General features: G+C 37.8%; 1 protein-coding gene across 2 annotated transcripts in view; it reads right to left on the reverse strand.

The window, feature by feature from the left end:
• rfk (riboflavin kinase) overlaps positions 1-25,569 on the reverse strand; it is a 28,227-nt gene extending 2,658 nt beyond the window's left edge. The window contains exons 1-3 of one of the 2 annotated variants that reach the window (XM_028802370.2): positions 25,437-25,569; positions 25,222-25,317; positions 12,905-13,056 (exon numbers count right to left, since the gene is read on the reverse strand). In XM_028802370.2, coding sequence (XP_028658203.1) covers positions 12,905-13,056; positions 25,222-25,303 — 234 coding nt within the window. In that variant the 5' untranslated portion in view covers positions 25,304-25,317; positions 25,437-25,569. The remainder of the gene's footprint in view (positions 1-12,904; positions 13,057-25,221; positions 25,318-25,436) is intronic. The other variant, XM_028802371.2, reaches the window with a different exon arrangement.
• Positions 25,570-25,960: the final 391 nt, after the last annotated feature.

Raw genomic sequence — 25,960 nt, forward strand, 5'->3', positions numbered from 1 at the left:
TCAACCCCACTGTTGGGTGTTATAAGAGTGAGAATCTACAACTTAAAATTCATTGTTTACATGGGTATAATAAATAAGGCAGAAATCCATTAAAAATGTATTTGCTTGAGAAACTAAGGCAGAGGATGATAAAAAAGAAATCACTAAAAACACACACACTGCAATTTCAGTATTTCTAAAGTTACTGATTTTCCCCCCATAATAACAACAACAGTATATTTAGTAATTTTATATTACACAATGTTTCCTTAAAATGCTTACAAAAGAGATTAGCATGGCACCATTTGAGTCAAGAAACAGAAGCCCTTAAAAGCTCGCTCAATACATTGAAACTCACAAGGCCCGATGCACCTGCCTCTAACTAACTGCACAACGTCTTTCTGCCAGTGAATGGCAGCACAGAGTTAGCTCTGACTAGACAGCATTTAGTGGTCAGCTTTTTTGCTTGAAAAACAAGTCACTAGTGATGTACAGTGGAACCTCGGTTCACGACCATAGTTCGTTCCAAAACTCTGGTCGTAAACTGATTTGGTCGTGAACCGAAACAATTTTCCCCATAGGATTGTATGTAAATACAATTAATCCGTTCCAGACCATACGAACTGTATGTAAATATATATTTTCTTTAAGTTTTTAAGCACAAATATAGTTAATTAAACCATAGAATGCACAACATAATAGTAAACTAAATGTAAAAACATTGAATAACACTGAGAAAACCTTGAACAACAGGGAAAACTAACACTGCAATAGTTCGCGCTATAGCGCTACCAACCGCTGCCTAAAAACACTTTTTTTTTTTTTTTAATGAGTTTTAAGCACAGGGAAAATAATGAACATTTAAAAAAATCTGTAATTTAATAAACCACCAAGAAAAGTAACATTGCAACAATGCACGCTACAAACCGATCGCTGTAAACAGAAGTGAAAACAAAATCAAGCCCAGTGCATTCTTTAACTGCCTTCCTATCTTATGTGTCCAGCTCTCTCTCTCACGCTGCCTGTGTGTGTGCCTCTGTCTCTCGCGCTGCCTGTGTGTGTGTGTGTGTGTGTGTGTGTGTGTGTGTTTGTGTCGCGCTCTCTCGCTCTCCCTCTCTTGCTCGCTGCACAGGAAATGCACAGGGAGTGACTGAACATGTACAAACCGAAAGGGAAACTGGCTTGTTCGTATACCGAGTGTGTGGTCGTGAACTGAGGCAAAAGTTTGGCAAACTTTTTGGTCGTAAACCGATTTGTACGTGTACCAAGACGTTCGTGAACCGAGGTTCCTCTGTACTATGTTGAGGTGCTATGGGAATTTTCAAAAGTTAACAATTATAACATCTTACCTTCCCATACTGTTCTATATACTTGAATTTCTGGTCAGCATTTTTGAAGAAAAATAAGGTCATTTTATTTTTGAAGCTTGACGCACACAAAACACAGTTTGGTGACCTGTTTTATGTGAAAATATTATCAAATAGTGCCCTTGTTTAGGAAAATGACAGCACAGACTATAACACAAGGCATGTTGTAATCTGAGTAACCCATAGAGGCATGTTGAGCCTTCTATAATAAATTGTATATTGTCACAGGTGGCTGGGGGGGCGACCCAGCCGGGACACCCCGGAGGAGGGCTTACGCCTCCCCCAGACCACGTGGAGGCGACCGCCCTGGTGGCTATGGGGACCACGGGTACAGAGCTTTGAAGCTCAACCTTGTATGGGCCCGTGGTCACCGCCAGGGGGCGCCGCAATGCCTTGGGAGCCCTGGACCTCAGCATTTTCGCCACACCCGGAAGGGCTGGGGGGAAGAGGACTGGGGACACCTGGAGTGTTTCCTGGTGCGCAGCTGGCACTTCCGCCACACTGGGGAGTGCTGGTGGAAGATTGTCAGGAGGCACCTGGAGAACATCCGGGTGGTCATAAAAGGGGCCACCTCCCTCCATTCAGGGGCTTCAGTTGGGTGGAAGAAGGATAAGGTCTGGGAGGAAGCAAGGAGTCGGCCTGAAGAAGAAAGGCATTTGTGTAGTGGCCAGGACTTTGAGGTTGTTGTGCACATGCTGTAAATATGGAGTCTGTAAATAAACGTGTGTGGGGTGATTTAAACGTGTCTGCCTGTCTGTGTCCGGGTCATCTTCCACAATATCTATCCAATTTCTGAACAAGCTTTATTCATTTCAGAGATCCTACAAGCACTTAGTACCATTTTGAATTTAATCCAGGACCAGATGACAGTTAAATACAAGGCACTTAATTGGTAGACTATATTTAAACATTCTACTTGTGCATTCTGTCACAAGTGTTTAAAAGTATGAATGCGGATACAAAATTAACACAGAGAAATAACTCTTGACTGCTTTGACACTGGCATTTTTATATTGGTACGTGATCTGAAAAAAGAGCTGCTAACTGAACGCAAGACAAAAAGCACAGTAGGTAGTTAAGCAACATTAACTGAGCCTTTATGTCAGGCTGACACCTCCTCAAAATGCAGATAATCGTGGGTACAAAGAGTAGGGTTTTGTTAATCTGTTTTCAGCAGCTGATGTTTTTCCACTTCACCCTAGCAGCTTATGCAAATGTGAATAAATCATAAAGTTTACACTACAGAACCTTCTAGTGAACATATAGCCATGCCTCTTTTTGTGTGTATATAGCATGTGAACTGATACGGTAGTGGCAACAAAATGGCTCATGGACAGGTTTAGTTGAATGTTTTGGCTGATTCTTGCCCTTGTGCTTGCTCCCAGCACCTCTGGGTTAAGCTGGGTTGTTATTATTCTACTGTTCCAATGCTAATTTTTAAAAAATGGACGTGTTAACTGTTTCACAATTTCAGCAATTGATGGAGTTATTTAAAAAATTGGCAGCGTACATTAGTACTTACTTCTAACTTACTAAGGATAGTTTTCCAACCTGTTGTCCAAAATCCCCTCTGAAAAAAGACATTTCTGGGTTGTACTTTTAAAGAAAGAATCTTGAACAACATTCACAAGGAAATTGTTTTGTTAGTCAAATCATGCATAAATGAGATGTTTTGTTTCCTTAAAAAGAAAAACCAGTTTTCAGTTATGTAAATGATGCTTGAGAAACATTAGGACTAGGCTTCGAGCCACCCATATTTCAATGGACATGAAGTGCACTTGTATATACTTGCATGGAAAGCTGTTGTTGTCCTTTTGTACTTTAAGAGGTTTGCAAAGTGAGCTTTTCTACTGCTCCTCAAATGCACCCAATTTGCAGCACATGTACTGCAGTTTACTTCCCTCACTGCTTACTGAATTAGGGTTGTACACTAGGGGGCTCCGCCCCCTGCTCGCTTCGCTCGCCAACCCCTGGCGTTGGGACATGAGAAAGAGTCAGATGTATGAATTAGATATAGAATAGTGTGCAGCTTTGGATGATGCCCATAGAAATAACAAATAGAGTGTTTGTCATATATTAATGTTTTATTGGAATATTTCTTTGTATACAACATTAGTAGTAAAGATGGTGTCTTGTCCTTGAATGAGTCTTCCTTGGCATGGATTATTTATAATTTTAACTTTAACGTCAGATGAACGGCGAACACGTGAGAAGGCAACATAAAGTTGTCCATGTCCAAAAACGGGTTCAGAGAGGTAGATGCCAACCTTGTCCATGGTTTGTCCTTGTGATTTGTTGATGGTCATGGCAAATGCAGGTTTAATGGGGAACTGTCGGCGTTTCAATGTAAAAGGTAATTCTAGCTCAGAACTTGTAAGGTCAATTCTAGGAATGAGAACAGTATTGTTAGCATGTGATCCTGTAAGAACTGTCGCTTGAATAACATTGCGTGTCATGGTGTTGACGACTAACCGTGTGCCATTGCATAAACCCTGTTTTGTGTTAAGGTTTCTTAATAGCATGATTATTGTTCCGTTTTTAAGGGCAAGGTCGTGTTGTGGTAATCCGGCAGGGTTAATAGTGTTCAAATATTCTAAGGGGAAATTTATATGTTCATTGTCGTCATCAGAGTCAACTTTGTCTGAGCTTAGAAAGATCTGTGTCTCTCCAGGAAGTAATGAAATGACTTGGTTATTAATGTGATTAACATTAATATTTTTTGGACATAATATAGTGCGTTGTGTTAACAGGGGTATTTGGTCTAATGTGATTGCTGTTCCAAATATCTCTTTTACTAAGTCGTCTGAGATAAAGGATTGTGGAATGGAAATAATATCTGGGTGAAGTCCATCTGTATTTGTGAGTGTACCATTTCCCAGTTGTATTAGCCAACTGTTATATTCTGGATCTGGACATCGCATGTTTTGTACCAACTGTATTGTTTTAAAGCAATGCCAATTGTCTGCGTATTTTAAGGTGGACTGAACAATAGCTGAGCGCATGGCATGTGGAACAATAGCTAAGCATTGTCTAAAATCTCCTCCTAATAAAAGAACTTTTCCTCCAAAGGGAATATTATTATTCATCAACGTTTGTAGAAGTTTATCAATGGTGTTGAGTAAGTGACTGGATGCCATTGTACATTCATCAATAATTATCAGTTTTGCAAGACGGATGTCTCGGGCATTGCTACTGTGAATGTTCATAGTGGATACTGATGTCTCTGTGATTGGGACCGGTATTTTGAATTTTGAGTGACATGTACGACCATTTATTAACAGATTTGCTGCCACTCCGGAGGATCGCAGTCACTGTTAATATGTTTCCTTTTCTGCAGTTGAACGGTTAATAGTGCTTTATTGTAAGGAGATCCATCTATGCTGACACCTATGCTGTCTAGTGTGAACGTGTTGACGTTCACTTTAGAATATGTGGCTTTGGGTGTCACTTCTTATGGATGTGTGTGTGTGTTAGGGGGGTGAGGATTGTTGTTGCGCGAGCGTCTTCTTTCCTTTTGTGTTCCTGTGTCTTGTTTGAATCCCCCTCTTTGTGTGTGTCCCGTCCGTTGCTTGTTGGGTCTGTGGGGTGGGCTTCGCTCGCCAACCCCTGGTGTTGGGAATGACAAAGAGCGTGATGTATGAATGAGATATAGAATAGTGTGACGGTGTAGATGATGCAAATAGAAATCAAACAATAAAGTGTGTGGCACAGTGTAAAGGTTTATTTGAAAATTTCTTTGTACACGCTGTTTAAGTGTAAAAGGTAATTCCAGCTCAGAACTTGTAAGGTCATTTAAGATGGTTATTGTTGTGATCAGAGTCAAGTTTGTCAGAGCTTAGAAAGAGTTGTGTCTCTCCAGGAAGTAATGGAATGACTTGGGTATTTATGTTTTCCACATTAATATTTTTTGGACATAATATAGTGCGTTGTGTTAAAAGGGGCATTTGGTCTAATGAGATTGCTGTTCCAAATGTCTCTGTAACTAAGTCGTCGCAGATAAAGGCTTGAGGAATTGTAATAATATGTGGCTGAAGTCCATCTGTATTGGTGAGTGTACCATCTCTCAGTTGTAATAAGCAATTGTTATGATCTGGTTCTGGACATCGTATCTTTTTTACTAACTGTATCTTTTGAAAGTAATGCCAATTGTCTGCGTATTTTAAGGTGCACTGAACAATAGCTGAGTGCATGGCATCTGGAAGAATAGCTAATCACTGTCTAAAATCTCCTCCTCATAAAAGTACCTTTCCTCCAAATCGAATATTATTATTTATAAACGTTTGTAGAAGTTTATGAATGGTGTTGAGTAAGTGACTTCATGTCATTGAACATTCATCAATAAACAACATTTTTTCAAGATGGATGTCACGTGCAGTGCCACCGTTAATGTTCATAGTGGATACCGATTTGTAGGATCTAATGCAGTTGATAAAGATTTCACTTTCAGGTACATCGTCAGTTATAAGCTTCTGTAGATATTCAGTATATGAATGTAAAGAAGGCAGTCTAATTTGACCCTTTTGACAACAACGTGTAAATGTATAACTTGTATTGCCAGTTGTTTCTTCAGGGAAGTGAACTGAATGACAATGATTGCAAATGACATTCATTAATCCGAATGAATTTTCCTGGTGTATGTTTGTTTTCCTTGTGCCGTTTGAGAGGCGCGTTGTTGCATGTGTAGTATTTGGGACGTGTTGTTATGGAGCTGTAATCGATTTGCCTGTGCTGTGTGAGAAGCCCGTTGTAGCCTTCGCTGCCATTAACGTATGTCTGAGACGGGAGGTGTTTCGTTTTGAATCCGTGCCTGTTGCGATGCAACACTTTGATTGATAGATTGCGTAATGTGGATCTAGGATGTAGATTTGTGCATATTTGCGTTGTTGATTTGTTTCAGGGTGCACTGTTCCAATGCGATGCAGTATTTGTGCACATATGCGAAAGCAGTATGGTCCATTGCCTTTTGGTGGCCTGATATTTACTCCGGTATATGCAAAAGCAAATGAACTATTGTAGGATCTAATGCAGTTCATAAAGTTTTTACTTTTAGGTACATCGTTAGTTAGAAGCTTTAGTTGAGCTTTGCGTTTTTGGAGTCGAGACATTTTTTCTTATGGATGTGTGGGGGGGATCGTTGTTGCGCGAGCGTTTTGTTTCTTTTTGTGTTCCTGTGTCTTGTTTGAATCCCCCTCTTTGTGTGTGTCCCGTCCCTTGCTTGTAGGGTCTGTGGGGTGGTTTTGTGTTCTTTTTTTTGGTCTTCCATGGGCTTGTTGAATCCCCCTCTTGGTGTGTGTCCCGTCCCGTCCCGTGCCTGTAGGGTGGGGGTATGGTCGTGCCTTGCTATTGTGCGCTCGTCTGTTCTTTTTTTTTTGGTGTGTTTAGTTTCGTGTGCAATGTGTTTCGTGCTTTCCCCTCATTTGAGAACTCTTTCCCCTCGTTTGAGTACTCTTTTATGTGCCTTTTCCTTATTTTGGTGCTTGTTGGGCCTCATTTTTGTGACTCCTTTCTGTATGTGCTCACTCCTGTTTTCTGTGCTCTTGTCGGACTCTTTTTGCGCCTGCGTCTCTCGCGGACCCTCATCCGCCTCTCTCGCCCTCTTTTGTCCGCCTTTCTCGGGTCCTCAGCCGACTCTCGCGGACTGTTTGTTGCGCCGGCGCAGTACGTCTTTTTGCAGCTACGGCCCATGGCCGGATGTGCCTGCGTCCATCATCCGGTTTAGCATTCTCGGTTAGTAATATGGATGTGAGTAATAGTTAATATTCACACAGAACGTAGTGCTCGTCTCAACTAAAAATTGACAGTTTTGCTAAGTCAGTGAGCAATGTCATTTGCATCCATTTCTTAATCTCTCCTTGTTTTGGAAATGTACTGTGGGTTCAGTTCTCAGCCTGATCACCGTCTGTGAGGTTTGTGCATTCGCTCTGTGTCACCCCCTTACCCTAACGTTACATTGCTCTATTTAGTAAATTGGCTTTGAATGACTGAGAGTGGGTGTTTTCCTTTTTTTTTTTTATTTAATCTGAGTGGAACTTCTCAATGGAGTTAGATTATACTAATACACATTTGTTAGACAGATGCAGTCAAAGCAATATAGGGCCCACAGACTATTATGAGTTGGACAAGAGACAGAGGGAGGCAGTGCTGAGCACTTATTTTGAAAGGAGGTTTGCAAGGAACAAAGTTCCAAGTTAAAGTTAGAATACATTAGTAAAACATTCTGTTTCTTTATAGTTCTTCAGTTGTTTTATGTGTGACAGAGTTTAACATTGCCTTGTTGCATTGCGACAGTTGATAATTGTAATTTTGTTCAATGTCACATGTATATTTTATTTACAGAACATACCCAGTTTAGAAAATCCTGTGAACTCTTAGCAGTAAAGTAACTGGCATAAGGCATTTAAGTCATTACCATTAAGCTATTGTGCGAGAAAGAACCTTGATGTCTGTGAGACACTTTAACTGAAAGCCAAAGTGAATGGAATCAGCTTAGAAGGCCCATCCTATAAGACTTTGATAGCCCATACACTCTCTCCACGCTCTTTAAATAAACACACGCACACAAACACACACACACACACACCCCATAGCCTGTTATCATTCCCAGCATCACTTAATCCAATTAAGGATTTTGTGTAAATATCTTTAAAGTTGTTCTTACTTTGATGCTGCCAAAATCTGTGGCCAGCACATATATCACTGCACAACAATTTTTTTGAAAAGTCTTGCTTCCTGAAAGGTTGTTGCTGATTATGACAGGTAACTACTGGGTATGCACAAATATAGTTTTGCATGTTAGTTTTACTGCATCACGTAGGAACTCTAAGAAATAGACATTTATATGTTTACTGACAATAACGTATTTAGTCACATTTATGTTTCGCATAAGCTATTAAATTCAATAGAATTAAAAGTGGGTAAATTATGATGTGATATTTGTGATCAGCACCCAAAAATCTATAAGAAACACCCAACAGTGTTCAAGAAGCAAAAACGTTGTTGTGCAGTGTATTCATTGTGTAGTTTACACATCTGTTTTGTTAAATGGCTTGTTGCAATCCAAGATGAAAATCAAAGATTTCACTGGCTGATTGTTTGTCCTTTCTGGTTTTTTTAAATTGTATATGTCTCGGCAGGTATGAAATTGGCTAGATACTGCCTCTTGTTGAATTCTCTGTCTCTCTGCAAGCTTGACAGAAGCATAATACTACATATAATGGTAAACCTGCTGCAAAAAATGTGACATTCACTTGGGTTCAACGTAATGTCCTTGTTGAAACAGAACATTCCTTTTTACTGATATGTTACAGTTACGTTTTAATAAATTTGCATTATGAATTCACAAAAATTAATTTTTGTGAGATACTGTTCATATTGAAAGATATCCAGGTTTAACTATCAGTACTTGCATGATTACATATCTCCTGGGAAAACAGTTCCATGGAAAAGTTTGTCTGCATTACATATTTTGTTGACAAGTAAAGAATAGCAAATACAACTTCAATATCAAACAAAATAAAACAATGACATTTTAATATACTGTAAATGTTAAAGTACAGTTACAATTAATTTAATAAACTGAAAAAAAGAGTAAATATGGCATTTGCAAAAGTCTGTGTGCCCTTTCAGTTGTGAGGTCTCAGAACTAGTTAGGTAGCTAGTCCTTTCAAGAATTGCCATTAGGAACTACCAACTGATGACAGTTCCGGAACCTAATGAATTTTTTTAATCATCAAAAATTTTCAACATTCCATTAACAGTGGGCCCTTCCAAGCAACACACTGAGGATCTGAAAATTAAACGTATCCCTTCAAAGCAAGGGAATGCTGTAAAAGATGTTGAAGCAGTTCAATCTAGCCAATTCCACCCTCCAAAATGTCATTCAGAAATAGCAGTTAAGATTTGGAGGATCAAAAAAGATAAAAGATCAAACAGCTCATATACTGTATAGAAAGGTAAAGCACAAAACCCATATGACTGCAAGGCACCTGCAGGTAGGTTTAGCTGAGAAAGAACATGATGGTGTTCTGCTCTCATGTGCAGATATACATGGTCTTCATAGAAGAGCCATTAGAGAAGCACATTTCCTGCTACCTAGCCATTGAAAAAATGAACTCCTAGCCAACGGTTAGTACAGGGGTTAGGATCTACTATGCTTTAAGGTAGTGTGGCAGCTAGTAGCACAGGAAACATTGAGCAGGTACAGGGAAAAATGATTTGGCAATAATGTTTTGCCCAAATGCACTATATTCACCATTTGTCGCAAATATACCAATCTGTGATTATTTTGGATACAAAAAAGCTGCTTGGTGTTTTCAGAATACATTTGATATGCTAAATCTTACTGGTTGTATTCTTAGGACATACTTGCTGTCAGGTAACATGCTCTTGGAATACTGCAACCCTATGAAAAAAAATAACTGCGAAAATCCTTTAAGTATTTTACATTTAATCCTGTGGGACTCTTTTAGTAATTGTTCTCATTTAGCATTTAATGTTGGCATTTGAATACAATTAAGAAAGCAAACTCCACAAAAAATGGTCAATAAAAAAAGAGAATGGCAAAGGTAACTTAATTATTTAATATTTTAGAAAAAATACAAATATTTTAGAATAAAAAGTAAGAATGACTGAGAATTTAGTTAGAATATTCAAATCAATGTATTAGATCTACACAATACCAAGTTTTGAAACTTTGCATATGCATCATTGCACAACAAATTCTGCTGTTAACATTGTCTTGCTTAGCAAGGGTCCTTCAGGTGTAAAGCACTGGTATTGCCAGAATTCATTGTGGAGTGCAGTCTCAACATATTATGTTCAATTGAAAAATGTCAAAAACCTAAAGCCAACACAACTTCTAATCGGAGAGAATGTCAAGACTGGCAACTGTGACTGATGATCTCATCACCTTTGTATGTCAATTTACAGGACTAGTAACAGCTGGATATGTCAAGTTACATGACTGTGCGACAACTTTCCAGATTTCCAAAGTATCACAAGCTTACTCTTTTTCTGTATCCTAGCAACATATTGCCTGAGGAAGCCAGTGCTTGTGCAAACAGTTTACAGTACAGCAGGTTCAGCCGTAATCTTGGCCTTTTTTTTTTCCTTTTTCTATTCTATTGTGGTACATAAAACATGAGACATCAGACAGACAAGCCTCTCTTCTATTTGCAAGGTCCAAAACACTTGTGTTTCTTATCGTCTGTGGTTGGATTTTATATATTGTACTTCCTCCCACATAAATTCAGACAAAAATCAGACCTGTTGGGCTGAGTCACTGAGTATGTCTCTAAATGAGGCAACTTCATCTGATTAGATATAACTGTAGCAGCTCAGATCAGGGGGGCGATCTGGCTGTATTTGTAACTAAACTGAACATCAAAGAATATCCACTGAATACCCATTGTCCTTTAAATGTTTGACTTTAAAAGTGATAAAAGATCTGGTCCTATTCAAGTTATCATCCTTTATCATCCTGCAAAATACAATGGATCCATTTTTAAGTGGTATGTCTGAATTACTCTACCTCAATTAATGTCTCTTTTTTCAGACAATCATTCTTCTTGGTGATTCTGATATCTACATTGATATTCCAACATGTAAGCCTTCCACTGAATTGCTATCCTTTATGGACTGTTTTGACTTGATGCAGCATGTTAAATTTTTTACTCACTTTCATTGTCACATATTGGATGTGGTCTGTACATCAGGCAAACACTCAGCACTGATTTAGGACTCTATGACCATAAAGTAGTGCTCTTATAGTCTTCAAACGTCTTTGAAAAACCCTAAAAATAACTGGTCCTCTAGCCTCGTTACTTCAACTTCTTGATTTTTTTCCCCATCTTCCTTAACATTCACTTTAGATAAATTTGCTGATCACTTTATTGTGGCTAGTATTATATCCATCTGCTTAAGGTTTCATAAAATGGCTCGATTTAAACAAAGGGAGGTCTCCTTGAAGTGTTCTACTCCACAGTATATAAACTATGAAAACAGTCTGTTCGCATCTTGAGACAATGTGGTGTAACTGTACATGCCCAGGCTTTTTCTGACCATCAAAAGGGGAACAACGATGCACTAATTGCAGCCAAGAATGTACACTATAGCAGAATGATAGAAAGAAATAATGATAATCAGAAGATTGTGTTTTCTGTGGTTAATAAGCTACTTCAACCAAAACCTGGCTCTACTATAAATTCTTCCAGTAAAGATTGTGAAAAATTCCCTTTGCTTTTCTGTGATAAAATTACAAACAAATTAATTCTCTCAATGAGGTTCATTATGTTAATTCACATGAAAGCCAAGCTTAAGGAAAATGGGTTCCATTTCACTCAGTCCTGCTGATGATATAATCTTGGGAGTAATTTTTTCTTTTTTTTTTCTTTTTCTAATTAAACCTACATATATCACATTAAACAAGTTTCTTATATTCACAAACATGTCTCATGCTTGCTCATTCTTATTCTTTCCTGATAATGAGAAACTTGTTAATGATTTTCCCACATCTCACACAGACTACAGTAACTACAAACTTTATTGGTAGCTGCCACTTTTTCTTCTTGTGCATGTGGCACCTGACCTCTGCAACCGTCTCCATGGGTCCACTTATGAAGCTCCTTCAGTGGACTCATTCAAATCTCCCTAAAAAATATACCCCTTTTCTATTGAATGTTATATCTCGAATGGTATTCTCTAGGATTGATCCTTGTGAAACAACTATAGTGATCCAGTTTTGACTATATTGTAATTTCAACTACGTATAATTACTATTTAATGCATTATTATTATTGCTAATGCATACTTAAGATTGTAATGTTCAGTCTTAAATGTAACTGCTTTTATTTTGAAATATATTCTGTGCTTCATTAAAGGCCTTGTGAAGGTGTAAAGTGTAAACACAAGTGGAGACTGATTAATATACAGTACATTTGCAACAAGAATTATTTCTAATTGAGCAGAATTTAAAAACTTTTACGGGATCTTGATTCATTTGCACAGTGTGGCCCTCTTCCCTTGCTGCTCAGTTTTCTCACCTGGGATCCCAAGGATCAGGAGGTGGCATCTTATCATGCATGCCAAGCAAAGTGAACCGGTGTGAAAGTGCAGACATGGCCAAGATGGAAGAACAGCAGCCATGACAAGCAGGTAAATAAAACAGTAGTCTTTTTCCAAAAATGTGAAGTTCTCAGAAGAAAAGACAGATAAACAAAGGTTTCTAAAATCCATAAATGGAAAAGTTAAAAAACGCTGAATATTAGAAACAAATACTGAACTAGAGGATAAAATGCTGTCTGTTTTATATACTGTACTTCCCTAAATTAATTCATGTGTACATTATAACTGCTATTAAGTAATAGAGAAAAAGGGGAATGAGAAAAACTGCTAGGGGCTGAGGTGAAGCCCAAGACCTATCACGGCAAGTTGGACTTCACAGTACAAATGCAACATTTATTGAACTACAGTAAAGGCCTACAAAAGAAGCACTGTATTGTTGACCTACAATGTTAGGAAAATTTCACATTTTTGTGCAGATATGGGTACTGCATACTCACCATTGATTTCTTAGTGTTCTTGTAGAAAGGATTCCAACCAATGCTCATAACCATTCTGTGCACATCACTATTTCCAACACAAGCCCAGCCATAATATATTCCCGTCTTCATATCAGATGGCAGGTTGTCGACCACAGATTCTGGGAAATTAGCTGAAACAAAGAGAAGTAGGCACATTTGTTACATCTATAGTGCAGAGGAACTACTGAATCAATAAACTGTTAGAAGAAAAATTTGTCCAGCTAGATTGTGTGGGTATACTACAAATTTTATTTCTAATAGGATTTATAAGGGTGCCCAAAAGACACTCTCTGCTTATTTTAGCTATTCAGACACTCTCTGCTTATTTTAGCTATTCAGAATTTTTTTCAGTTTCTTTTAACACAATAATCAAGTATTTGGTATGAATACTCATAATAGATCACCTTTTTATTTTTAAGTGACAATTCTTCTTTTTTTCGAGGTCTATTAGGGAAGTATTGTTAAATGTTACAACAGTTACATATCAAATAAACAGTGAAGTTACTTTGTGATTTTATGTAGTAAGGCTTGGCACTAACAATACATATTTGTAAAAAAAAAATCTAACTACAGTTGTTTGCATTATTATGCTTTTCAGATGTTTTTTTTAAAAAAATAACTAGACTTTAAACTGTTTAATAGGTATGTAATGTGCTCTTTAAAAAAAAAAAAAGTAGAACACTAAGGAGGATCACTGATGACAAGGAAAGCCAAGAATTTGACGAAAACATGTTGCACAATTTTACAGCACTTAACCACTGGTAAAAATTCTTAAATAGTGGCTACAGTATGAGTGCCCCCAATGCCTCCCAACCTCCAAGTAAATTTGTTTGATGACTTCTCACACAAAAACTGATTTAGCTCCACTCTGCTTAGCTCCCTGCATCTACAAGAATGTTTTTTAATGAGCTACTGACCTCTCACTTGTGTTTTGCCACTTTGTTTTTGACTGGATCTGTAATGATTGCTCTCTGCTTTTTGGGAGATTGTACATCTTCTCGTTGCTATAGCGCCCCATAAGCATGAGAGCATTAACTGCTGAAGTAGCCGTCAGGTATTACAGTACACACAGGGATTTAGTGGTTACTACTAACACCTAACAGCCCCAGAGACAAAAGTCTGGTTCCTGGTCCAGTCACTATCTTTGTTGATTCTGCACAATTTCCCAGTGTTTTAAGTTGTTTTTGTCTGGGAACTCTGGTTTCTTTCTCTATCCTAAAGACATGTATATATAATGCTGCTGAAACAGCTTCTGTCTCCCAATGACCCTATATAGAGTTAAAAAATTGACAGACAACCTTCATTCCCACCCCATAACTACTAAAAACAGGGTAGTTTATTGGTTATCATAATAAACTAGAAACAGCTATAAAAATACAGATTCATGACTATGGTAATCAACAGTTCAGTTAATCAACTTGAGTTCATAGATGTATCCATATTATTTTTGTTTTATTTTAAAAATACTACTAGCATTGGGTTTGTAGTTCATGATTTTTAAAGGAAGAAAAAAATGTGAGTTCCAGTTTATGAGGTTTCACACTCCAACAACCTTCCTGGCAAGGCCTAGGCTTTGGTATTGGCGCAAAGACACCATCTGATAGATACTCAAATCCAGGAGGAAAAAAAAAAAAAATCACATTCTACCCAGTGGACCAACTTTATACCCTTGAACAGATACTTGTGGACTAATGCAAGTTGGCTAATCTGTTATATCATTTACTTTGCAGATCTGGAAAAGGCTTATGACTGCATACCAGGCATTATCTTGGGTAAGGTGCTATAAGAGTATGGGTATTGAGGACACTGCGGTATGCCATTTGGTCCCCATATAAAGGTCTGACTGCATTTTTTTTTTTTTTTTTTTTTTTTTTTTTTAAGTCTAATCCATTCAGTGTTGGCAATGGACTCCTCTGGAGATTTGTCCTCCTCTAATGAGGCAGGATATCAATAATGCACAACTAGGCTTGGAGAGTATCCCGACTGAGAACCTAAGGGTGCTTCTCTGCAACTTGCAGATGATGTTGTCTTCTTGGTTTTATTGGACTATAATATGCAGTGCACTCAAGAATTATTTGGAGACGTGTTTGAGATTAGTATTAGCTTATCCTAAACTGAGGCCATGGTCCTCTAATAGAAAACAGTGGTTTGTTCTGATGCATGTTTAAAGAATATCATCAAGCTGCATTAAAAACCCTAGTACTACAAACAATGAGCACGAAAGGCTTCATGAAACAGAAATGTTCAAGCTGAACTCAATTAATGATTAACAAGTTGATGACACACTAGTCAAATTTTAAAATGAGCAAGATGCTAATTATTTACTAGGTGTCTCTAGAGTCTGGAACAAGTAGGAGCTCCAGTGAGAAGAAAAGACATTAGGCAAGCAGTAAAAGAGCAACTCTGAATTGGAGTCCTGAATAACTGTGAGAAAAGTGTTAATAACCTTAAATTAAAAAGTATTATCTGCTTTTGCTTGATTGCATTGTACTGTATGGTGATTTGTTGTAGTTCTGTATACTGCATACTGTAAAAGCACAGAGCCTGTATTTTGTCTGTTATTTGAAATAAATTAGGCTTTCTGCTACATTGTCACAGTACACCTGCAGATTTAAATGAGCCCCATTCACTTACTATACAGATGCAGACCCCTTCACAGTTGAGGATAAAATTCAAATTCAGAGCCCCCTTCATACAAAATAAAGTATTTTAAAAGCAATCTAACATCTACACTTTTCTATTTAGGAAAGCTTATTAACAACAATGCTATAATTATTGTTGTTTTATCTCTGTTCTTATCTTGCTTTGCCTTGTTTAACCTTTTTATGTAGCACTTTCAGATTTACTGCTAATGTAAAGTGCCTTATAAATAAAATGCATTATTATTATTATTATTACACAAAACAGATCAATTTCTTTTTCCATGAACAAAAAAAAAAGTGCTTGTATGTGCTTCAAATACAAAGGCTAAAGGTCTGGTTGATTGCAGCTGCTCAGCATTCAGTGTTGTTTGCCCAGGTGTCTGCTCTACTTACTGTTAACTGCCATTACTAGGACACAATAAAGGGAGCACACTACACAGAAATGGGCAACTACAAAGACAACGGAAGAGAGTTAAGCATTTAAAGCGATACCAAAAATATAAACATTTTTAAATGTCTTATAAATGAAGAAGCACACGGTTGTGATTTTCTGAATGATAATCAGAGATGAGAAAAGTGACACCCTCTAATTAAATCAATCAAAGGTAAAATGACTGTGAAACTGTTTGGAACAGAAACCTGCAACCACATAAGGTCCCCAGGACTGAGGATGAGAACCACTGCATTATACAAAAGAATGATAAAAGGAAAAACGATTAGAGTCAGCCATGCATAAAACCCATGGCGTAGAACAAACTGAGAGCTGCTTGACTTGCAAGATCACTGACCTTTCGATCAATGACCCTCTAGAGCAGGGGTCTGCAAACTTTTCAGCCCGAGGGCCGCATTAACTATCAAACAGCAGTTTGGGGGCCGACTACACACTCGAGGTCCAAATAAAAAAGAATCAAAACATAGGTGTTGTTTTTAATTATTTATTTAATATTATTTTATTCAGTTATTATTTAATAACACATTGATACACTACACATGAATACCTGTATTAGTGGGAATGGTGAAATTGTTTCCTGGATGCCAAAATAGCAGACATTTCTGGCTTTAGATTTGATGTCCCTAACATCAACAGTGACCTGAGATTATCATCAGACAAGTTCAGCGGGCTGGAAAATGGATGGATGGAAGTTTGTTCTCAAATTGTTCTTCACGTATTTCATTCTTGAAAATGTTTGTTCACACAAGTATGTTGTTCCAAAGATTGAAAGGTACCTTGATGCAAAAGTTTTGACATTAGGAAAGTCTTCCTTTGGCAAAAACTGGTAAAAACCCACCAGTCCTTCTTTGAACTTGTCCCTAAGGAAGTCATTTGCTTGCAACTCAATGACCTCCAGCTGCAGTTCATCTGGGCAACTGGCCACATCTGCTTCAAATGGGTTTTGAAACAGTCTCACTTCTTCTACCTTTGAATCCAAGTCAGAAAACCGCTCCTGAAACTGCAGCTGGAGGTCTTTGATGATCTTGCATGCAAATGACATGGGGAACTCAGCTGTTGCTTCAGCCATGAAGACCTTGCACTGCTGAAAGTGCGTCAAGTTGTTGGCCTGTACTTGTTCCAAAAACAAGACAAGTTTAGATCTGAAGGCCTTTAGGTGGGTGTATAGATCAGAAACTAGATTTTTCTCTCCTTGTAGTTTTAGGTTCAGAAAATTTAAATGACTAGTTATGTCTGCAGCAAAGGCCAATTTCCATACCCACTCTTCATCAGATAGTAATGGCTGTGGCTTGCCTTTACTTTCCAGGAAGTCACCTATTTCCTTTCTTAATTCAAATACTCTGCTCATAACTTTCCCACAACTTAGCTATCTTACTGCTGTGTAATATGGTAAATCTTGCGCTTCTGTGTCAGTATCTTTCAACATGTCTTTGAACTGTGTCTGGTTGAGCCCATGTGACCTTATTAAATTCACCATCTTCACCACAGGATTCAGTACACTGCTAATGCCCACATATTTAGCACACAAAGCTTGCTGGTGAATTATACAGTGCAGGAACACTGGTTGTGGAATGTTTTTCTCATTACACATCTGCTTCACTTGTCCAACCAAGCCTTTCTTTATGCCACTCATGTTCTTTCCTCCATCAACAGTCAGGCAACTGAGGTTAGTCCAGTCCAAGTTATAATCAACAAATGTTTTTTTCAATTCATTGAATATATCCTCTCCGGTAACAGTGCCATACATGCTAGGTAGGGAAGCCAGCTCTTGTGTTATGTTCATGTCTTCATCCACACCTCTAATGAACACAAGCAGTTGAGAGGTGGAACAGCTGTCTAGCGATTCATCCATTGCAATTGAAAAATGGCAAAACTTGCTTGCATTTTTCGCTATTTGAGTCACAATGTTTTCACCCATGTCTGCAATACGGCGGGCAATGGTATTTGCACCCAAAGCTACATTTTTAAATTGTTTCGACTTTTCTGGGCAAAGTTCCTCAGCCACCTCCAATAAACATTCCTTCACTACTTCACCATCTGTAAACGGTTTGCCACTTTTAGCCAGGACGTAGGCAACTTTATAACTGGCCTTAGTTAAGGATTCATTTTCATTTGAGGATTTACTGAACAATGCCCTCTGAGATGAGTTGATTTTGTAATTTAGAAAATTTTTCGGCACGAACTTTACCCTTCAACTGTGCATATTTCTCTTGATGTTTGCTTCGATGATAACAGCGCAGGTTGTATTCTTTCATCACAGCCACGGTTTCGTTGCAAATCACACACAATGCTTTCTCGCCGGATTTGACGAAGAAGTATTTCAAACTCCATTCTTCTTGAAATTGCCGACACTCATCGTCTATTTTTCTTTTCCTCTTCTCGGCCATCGTTGGGCACTAAAATAAAGTGACTTCAATATGAATAAATAGTGAAACTGAAAGTATCTTGCACACAATATCGCTCAAAAAACCTGATTATGCAAACTAATTTCGTCGCAATTATAGCTGCAAATGACCCGAAACAATTTTTTTAAATTCTTATGATTTCTTAAGTTAAACTTACCTGAATATAGTCTGCAAATATATCCACTTATGGTAGAGAGATTGTTGCTTTTAATGTTTCCTCTTCAGAATATTCGGAAAATTCTTGTTAAACTAACGACATTCCCAATACTTTATACACACTGGTAAGTAATTACGCGAAGGAAATTATCACTAAATAAAATAGAGTGCAACATGTTTTGCAATTAGACGCTAACTGACACCAACACCTCCTCATCGCAGCAGTCAACCGCAACTGGCAAACTGTGATCAAAATAATCAAGTCTTGAACAAGCAGCAAACCATTTAAAAACTCTGCCATTAGATGGCATTATATCATCTCATTGACTGTGAACAGAAGTAGAAAAAGTAAGCAGCGAATAAGGTTTTGCAATGTAGTGATCAGTTGAAAAACATAACACACTACTGTGCGCCTCTATTTTAATTCGGTAAAAACGTAACGTCCACGTAAGCGACGGCTGATCTTGACAGGATACACGTAAATTTCCGTAATTTTTTTCCGTAGATAAAGTCTCCACGGGCCGGATGAGAGGGCCTCGCGGGCCGCATCTGGCCCGTGGGCCATAGTTTGGAGACCCCTGCTCTAGAGTATTGAAACGAGCAAAGAACAAGCCACAAATGTATAAATGCTAAACCTACCGTTAACTGAAAGTTAAATCCACAAGTTGTTTCATTGACCTCCTTCTCATACAGCTACTATAACAACCAAATTAAAATCAGACTAAATAATCTAGCCATCTACCAGGCTTGCAGGGGGTTGGATGGGGGATTGGAGCAAAACCCAGCAAGCACAGGGCACAAGCCAGGAACAATCCCCTAGACAGGGCGCCAGTTAATCTCAGGATGAACATACATATATGCATGACAATATGCGCTTTAATAACCAGGTTCACAGATACCTGGTTTCAGAAATGCCACGTAAACTCTTATTCTGGTAAGATAAATCGGGTTATAGTCTCTGAGAAAGTAGGTTAACAGAGAAATTTCTTCACGAGTAACCCAGTTATGTGGTCATGGAAACTCTTAACCAGGTTACAATTAAGGATTTTGTAGTCATTTAGGACATCAGTAACATGTCCTAAAGCGAATGCTCAGGCGATCATATTTTCCTTCTCTAATTGAAGCAATCTGTCTTAATATTTCAGAAATCTCCACATTTATGTTGATATGCTGAATGTACATTGCTAAGCTCAGCAGCACAATATATACTGAGACAAACACTCCATAACTGTTTTCAGATTTACAGTGTCTGATGAGAACTTTAAACTCTTTTTGGCACAGAGTAAGGACACTGAAGTGTTTGGTCAAGTTAGAACTCAAAGGGTTGACTACTGCATGTAAATGCAGGTTTTAAGAAACCAGTCTTCTGTCTTAACAGGTTACTCACCTTATCCCAGTGTTGTGTGTGCATGTAAACACATTGTGCAAAGTGAAAGGAAACCAAAGTACCCACAAAATACCCACACATCAACCAGGCTCAGTAGAGACAACAGCGCTAACCACTGTACCATCATGCTGCCCCAATCACATCATACATACATACATTTAAAATAGAAGAATTTTGGGAGATTTCGGTAATATTTGTGGCATTTTAAATTTAATTAATTAAATGTTACTTTCAGTAATGGTTGATAAGCTAAATTTTCTTTCATCTGTTGATGCAAATATAAATCTTACAATAGCAATCCTGTGAATTTTTGATAAAACTAGTTGTCAGAAATTGAAGTTTTGTAAATTGTGTTATTTTAAAATAATGTTATTTAATATCTCACAGTGCAGTTATACAATAATATATGAATTCTTATTTTTGGCATGTATTTTAAATCAGTATTTTCATTTACCAAACAAAAATACTGTAAATTAAATATGTGTACATGGAAAGAAAAATTAGGTAGTTAATGAATATCTTATCAGTTTTTAATAAAACCTATGCTAACATCCCCTAAATGAATATAAAAATCACCTCTTTGCCAAAAAAAAATAATTTTGAAAATGAATCACATTATGCTGAATATTACCTAATGCATTTAAAGATAAGGACATAATAAATAGGTTAATTAGGTCTGTTTTTTTATTATTGTACTATATCTATGTACATTATATTATATGTACATTTTTGTTTGTGTTGTTTAAGGGGTGGGTGTGCCTAGCTGTGACTGGTGTCATTTTTCAACTGTCCCAAACTAGGCTGCTGAACTATGTGGTCATACAATTCAAATATGATGAAGCAAAGGGTGGATAAAGTGATTAAATCATCTCATGAAAAATAACTAACTAAATATAAGTAACTAAATCACACTTATAAATGTAGCTGCAAATGTGAGTCATATTAGGTTGACAGCCAATTAGCAGTATGTGTCAGCTGTAAATGATGTCTGATTCATGTCTACAGAGTTCAGTGAAATTCTTTCCTGCACATGCTGATCAACAGGTTTCATGTCACCACCCTCCTCTTCCATGATCAGTAAGTAGCAGTACCACCTTCCCTGTAGACTTTTATCCTCCTCACCTAAAAATCTTAGTATTCTACAACAAATGGTACTTTGATATACAGATTTTTTCCAAAGTAATATAAGGCAACTAACAGAGTTCCTAAGATTTCAAATGGTAATTGCCCAAATTTCACATACATCGGCCAAAAAACTGTGAAGTTATTTCAAAGGGGAGTAGTCTCAAAAAAGAATGACGGCATATGCCAAACATGGACAGACTTCATAATGCCAAAGACAGACAGCGGAAACAAGTTGAAGCTCAATGTCAAGGACACTTCATAAGTTAGATCACAAATGACACAAAAATACAGTCAAAAATTATAACAGAATTAAATGAGGAGCTCTGTGACCCAGTCTTAACAAAAACTATATTGTCAGCTTCACCAGGATGGAACTGATGACATAATAATCATTTGGAAAATGTATATACTATATCTAGTGTCAATGCACAAACCACACAAAACCAGGTCTCCTTTTGGAGATGACCTACAATGTCCTCTGTCAGCTATTATGTTAGGGAATCTATAATGATATTGGGTAGACATTTTGTCTGATGTTTGCTCTGAGGGTTCGATTCAATTCAGTTTATTTTTGTATAGTGCTCTTTCACTGAGTGTAGACTCAGAGTACTGTAGCATGTCCTCAGATAAAATCAAATCATACACACAGTACAATGTGTAATGAAATGTGTAGCTGCTAAATCCAAGATTCTGCATTAGAAGACTATAAAAGACAATAAACTATAAATATGACTCTATAAATATCAGTAAAAATTAAAACGGGAATGACTTAACTAATTACATACTCCAAATGCAGACAGTTAGAAACATATTAGTCAAAACACAGTAAAAAGCAATTTCAAATTGAGTGACATGAAAGAATCCTAACAATGTATGTATTTCCATTCATAATAGTATCATCTTATATATAAACATCTATGCGTGGAAGTGTGTGTGTCTGTCTGTCTATCCCGGAATAGAGAGGTGGAGTCGGGGTAAGGGCTCCACCTCTGAGGATACATAAGTGAGGCCAGCACGTCGGCAAAGTGAAACCTCTGAAGAAAGAGTCACTCACTTACCACCTAATATAGAAGCGAGGCGAGCACATCGGCAAAACGGTATCCCTTTTACTTTTCCTCCCGCCGCTGATACACAAACGAGGCGAGCACGCCAGCAAACGGAAACCTCCGAAGAAAGACAGTCGCTTTGCCACTAATGCACAAACGAGGCAAGCAACACAAAACCTCCTAGGAGAGAGATGCCCAGAGTAGTTCCTTTCAATTACCTGACATCTCTACATTTCATTTTTTTTTTTCTGGTGATTTCAATAGCTTCTCGGACCCCGTGCTTTTTACAGAATGGGCTTACACAGCTAGTGGCTGTATAATGGCCTAGATATAACAGGCCATTTTATAGGAACCAGTGTACCCTATGGTGCCAACAAAGTTCCCCCATTTTGTTTCCAACTTCCAGGATGATAATGTCCCCATCAATTATCAGACACTCAGTAACAGCATTTCCGAAATTTTTGGGGAAAAAACAATAAAAACTGAAATTTCATATTGACATAAGTATTCATTTACATTTATTTATTTGGCTAATTCTTTCATCCAATGCGACTTACAACATCCGAGATAAAATTGCTTACATTTATGTTTTTCCAATTGGAGTACATGCAGGGGAAGCAACTTGCTTAGTGTTACATTTTGTCAGTGGTGGGATCTGAACCCACAACCTCACGGTCTGAAGTCCAAATCCTTAACCATTTTGCCACACTGTCTGCCTATTTAGACTTTTTGGCTCAGGTGCATCCCATTCTATTGATCATCATTGAGATGTTTCTACACTGTGTTTGGAGTCCATCTGTGGCCAATTCAATTGACTAGACATGCTTAGAAATGACACACAACTGATAAGGTTCCACAGCTGACAATGGAGAAAAACAAGCCATGATATCAAAGGAATTGCCTGCAGAACTTAAAGACAGGATTGCGTCGAGGCAAAGACCTAGGGAAGGCTATAAAAAGACTCCTTCAGCATCAAAGGTTCCCAAGAGAACAGTGGCCTTCCTAATTCTTAAATGGAAGAAGCTTGAAACAACCATGGCTCTTCCTAGAACTAACCACCTGGCTAAACTGAGCAGCTGTCTGAGAAGGGCAATAGTAAGAAAGGTAACCATGAACCCAATAGTCTCACTAGCTGAGCTCCAGTGAACCAATGTGGAGATGGCAGAAACTTCCAGAAGGACAACCATCACTGCAACCCTCCACTGATCCGGGCTTTATGTCAGACTGGCCAAGCAGAAGCCACTCCTCGGTAAAAGATACATGAAAACTTGCTTGGAGTTTGCAAAAAGGCACTTAAAGGATTCTCAAAAAGTAAGAAGCAAGACTCTCTCTCTGTCTGGTCTGACAAAACTAAGATTAGCAATTTGTCTGGAGAAAACCATGCACCACACATCACCTGTGCAATACCATTCTAACATGACTCAAAGCACAAAACAAAAAGAACACCTGAAAATGATTGTTCATCAGTGGGTCTCCATCCAACCTGAGAGACTTGAGAGGAACTGAAGAAGAATAAAAGAATATCTACAAATGCAGGTGTGTGAAGCTTGTTATGTCCTACCCAAGAAGGGTAAAGGGTATGAATACTTTTATGTTTTTATTTTTAATAAACTTGCAAAAACTTCTGATGCCTTGTTTTTGTTTTGCAATTCTGTGGTACTGATTATGACTTGATGTGGGGGAAAAAGATGATTTTAGCACAAGGCTGCAACATAGCAAAATGTGAAAAATTAACTTTCTGAATCCACTGTATATTTTTAACAACTGCAGCACAGTCACAAAGATCACAACGAGAGTCTCAAAGTGCACTTACTGAATTGATATTTTGGAATTTTTCTCTAAACATCCTAGTAAACAGTAGGGTGAAAGATTCCATCAAGACATTTAAATAAGTTGCCAGATGATGACAGACTACTTACTGCTGGACGACTTATAGGGACACACCAGAAAAGTGTACAAACGACAAGCCACCAAGCAAAGTTTTGGAAAAGAAAAAAGAAGTGAAAAAAAACTAGAAAAGTTATATAATAAATCTTTACATTTATATAGTGCTTTTTTCCATACTCTAAGCACTCTCCATGCATGCAGGTCAATATAACTGCTTTCCTTACATATACGTTTAAAATTATTAGACTGATATAAACTTTCATGTTAAACTGATTTAGAACTTTAATATATAGGCTACACGAATAAATTGTGTAATCTGTTACATTTTAATTTTTAATTTATTTTCAATTTACCTAAATGTGACGTGATAATTATTCATACTTAAAACTATTTTTTATTAGTTTTATTTTGTTGACTTGTGTAATATTTCATGGACACAAACACACCACATCAACTGACAAGATTTTTGTTTGGTACCGGAAATCTGCTTCTTCTGGCTACTCCCGTTAGGGGTTGCCACTGCGGATCATCCTTGTCCGCATATCGATTTAACTTTTTCTTTTTTTTTTTTACAAGATTGTATTAGCCATTAACTTAGAATATTATAATCCTATTTTAAGGAGTCGGGTCTCACTTTAATTAATTTACATTTTTGCACAAAATGATTATTTAAAACAAAATGTAATATCCTATCATAAACGTAATCTAAATGATATTCAATAAAAAATAACTCTTTTATTCACTTTCAGGCAAAATGTCAGCATTTGTTTTATTTGCAATTGTATTCCTCAAACCAGAACAGATACTACTACAACTATATTCCAGTGTGCATACGGAAATTGGAGCCTTGCGCTGCGACCTTGAAGACTAAAGATCGGTCTCCAAATCGAGGTAACTGGCGTCAAACGTCTCCCAACACGACGAACCGGAACAAGATAGGGATTTTTCAAATTACTTCATAGGTGCTTATTAAGATTTCGAAAACCGCTCACCCGCCAGGTTACTGAGTTTATACACTGACGCTTCACGTGGGAAACAAGAGAAGTGCGTAACTGGAATTTTCTAGCAACATCGCATACCTATCAGGTTGCACTGACAGGCGAATGTCAAAAAATAAATAAGGTCAAGTGACAGTCTATGAACAGGTTTAATCACTAGATCAGTTACCGGACACAAAGCATGAAGCACGTCCCTTACCAGTCGGTATTCCCAGCTCCTTGCTTCCTCTGCCAAATCCTCTCACTACTGCGCCTCTGCAGAAATACGGAAGACTCTTCATTGTCTCCTTGGACACTGAAAGGCAAAATCCCGAATTTACTACTATGCAGAAAAGATGCGGACAATCATAAAAAACTGTCTTTAGAAAAGGAAAAACAACTAAAAACCCGGTTAATAAGCCCACGTGTTTATACCTCTAAATGTTTGAGTCAAAGACCGTATACTACACTGCCTATAGCAGATCTGCCTCTATTCCGAATGCTCCTACCAATAACCGGGTCGTACTGTAAACATACTTCCGGTTGTGACGTCGACGGATGTGTCGCTCTTCGGTTTTAGTTCAGTTCATGATTATACGGTACTTGGCTGCGGTAACAATTGGTGGATTCCATCATACGCTGGTTACAACATAGCTCTCCTCTTAAAACCAATATGAGTTTTAACAAGAGTAAACAAAATACGGCGTTGATTGCTTTTACATAGTCGAGTCTTGCCTGCGGTTGGGTTTTGCATTACCAAAATTGGTCGCGTCCAATGATAGTTTTTATATGTAGACACGGATTGAAGTCAATGAACCCTAGACACCTACATTAGATAGATAGATAGATAGATAGATAGATAGATAGATACTTTATTAATCCCAAGGGGAAATTCACATACTCCAGCAGCAGCATACTGATAAAGACAATATTAAATTAAAGAGTGATAACAATGCAGG

This window comes from Erpetoichthys calabaricus, chromosome 5 (genome assembly GCF_900747795.2).
Source record: "Erpetoichthys calabaricus chromosome 5, fErpCal1.3, whole genome shotgun sequence".
Lineage (NCBI taxonomy): Eukaryota > Metazoa > Chordata > Cladistia > Polypteriformes > Polypteridae > Erpetoichthys > Erpetoichthys calabaricus.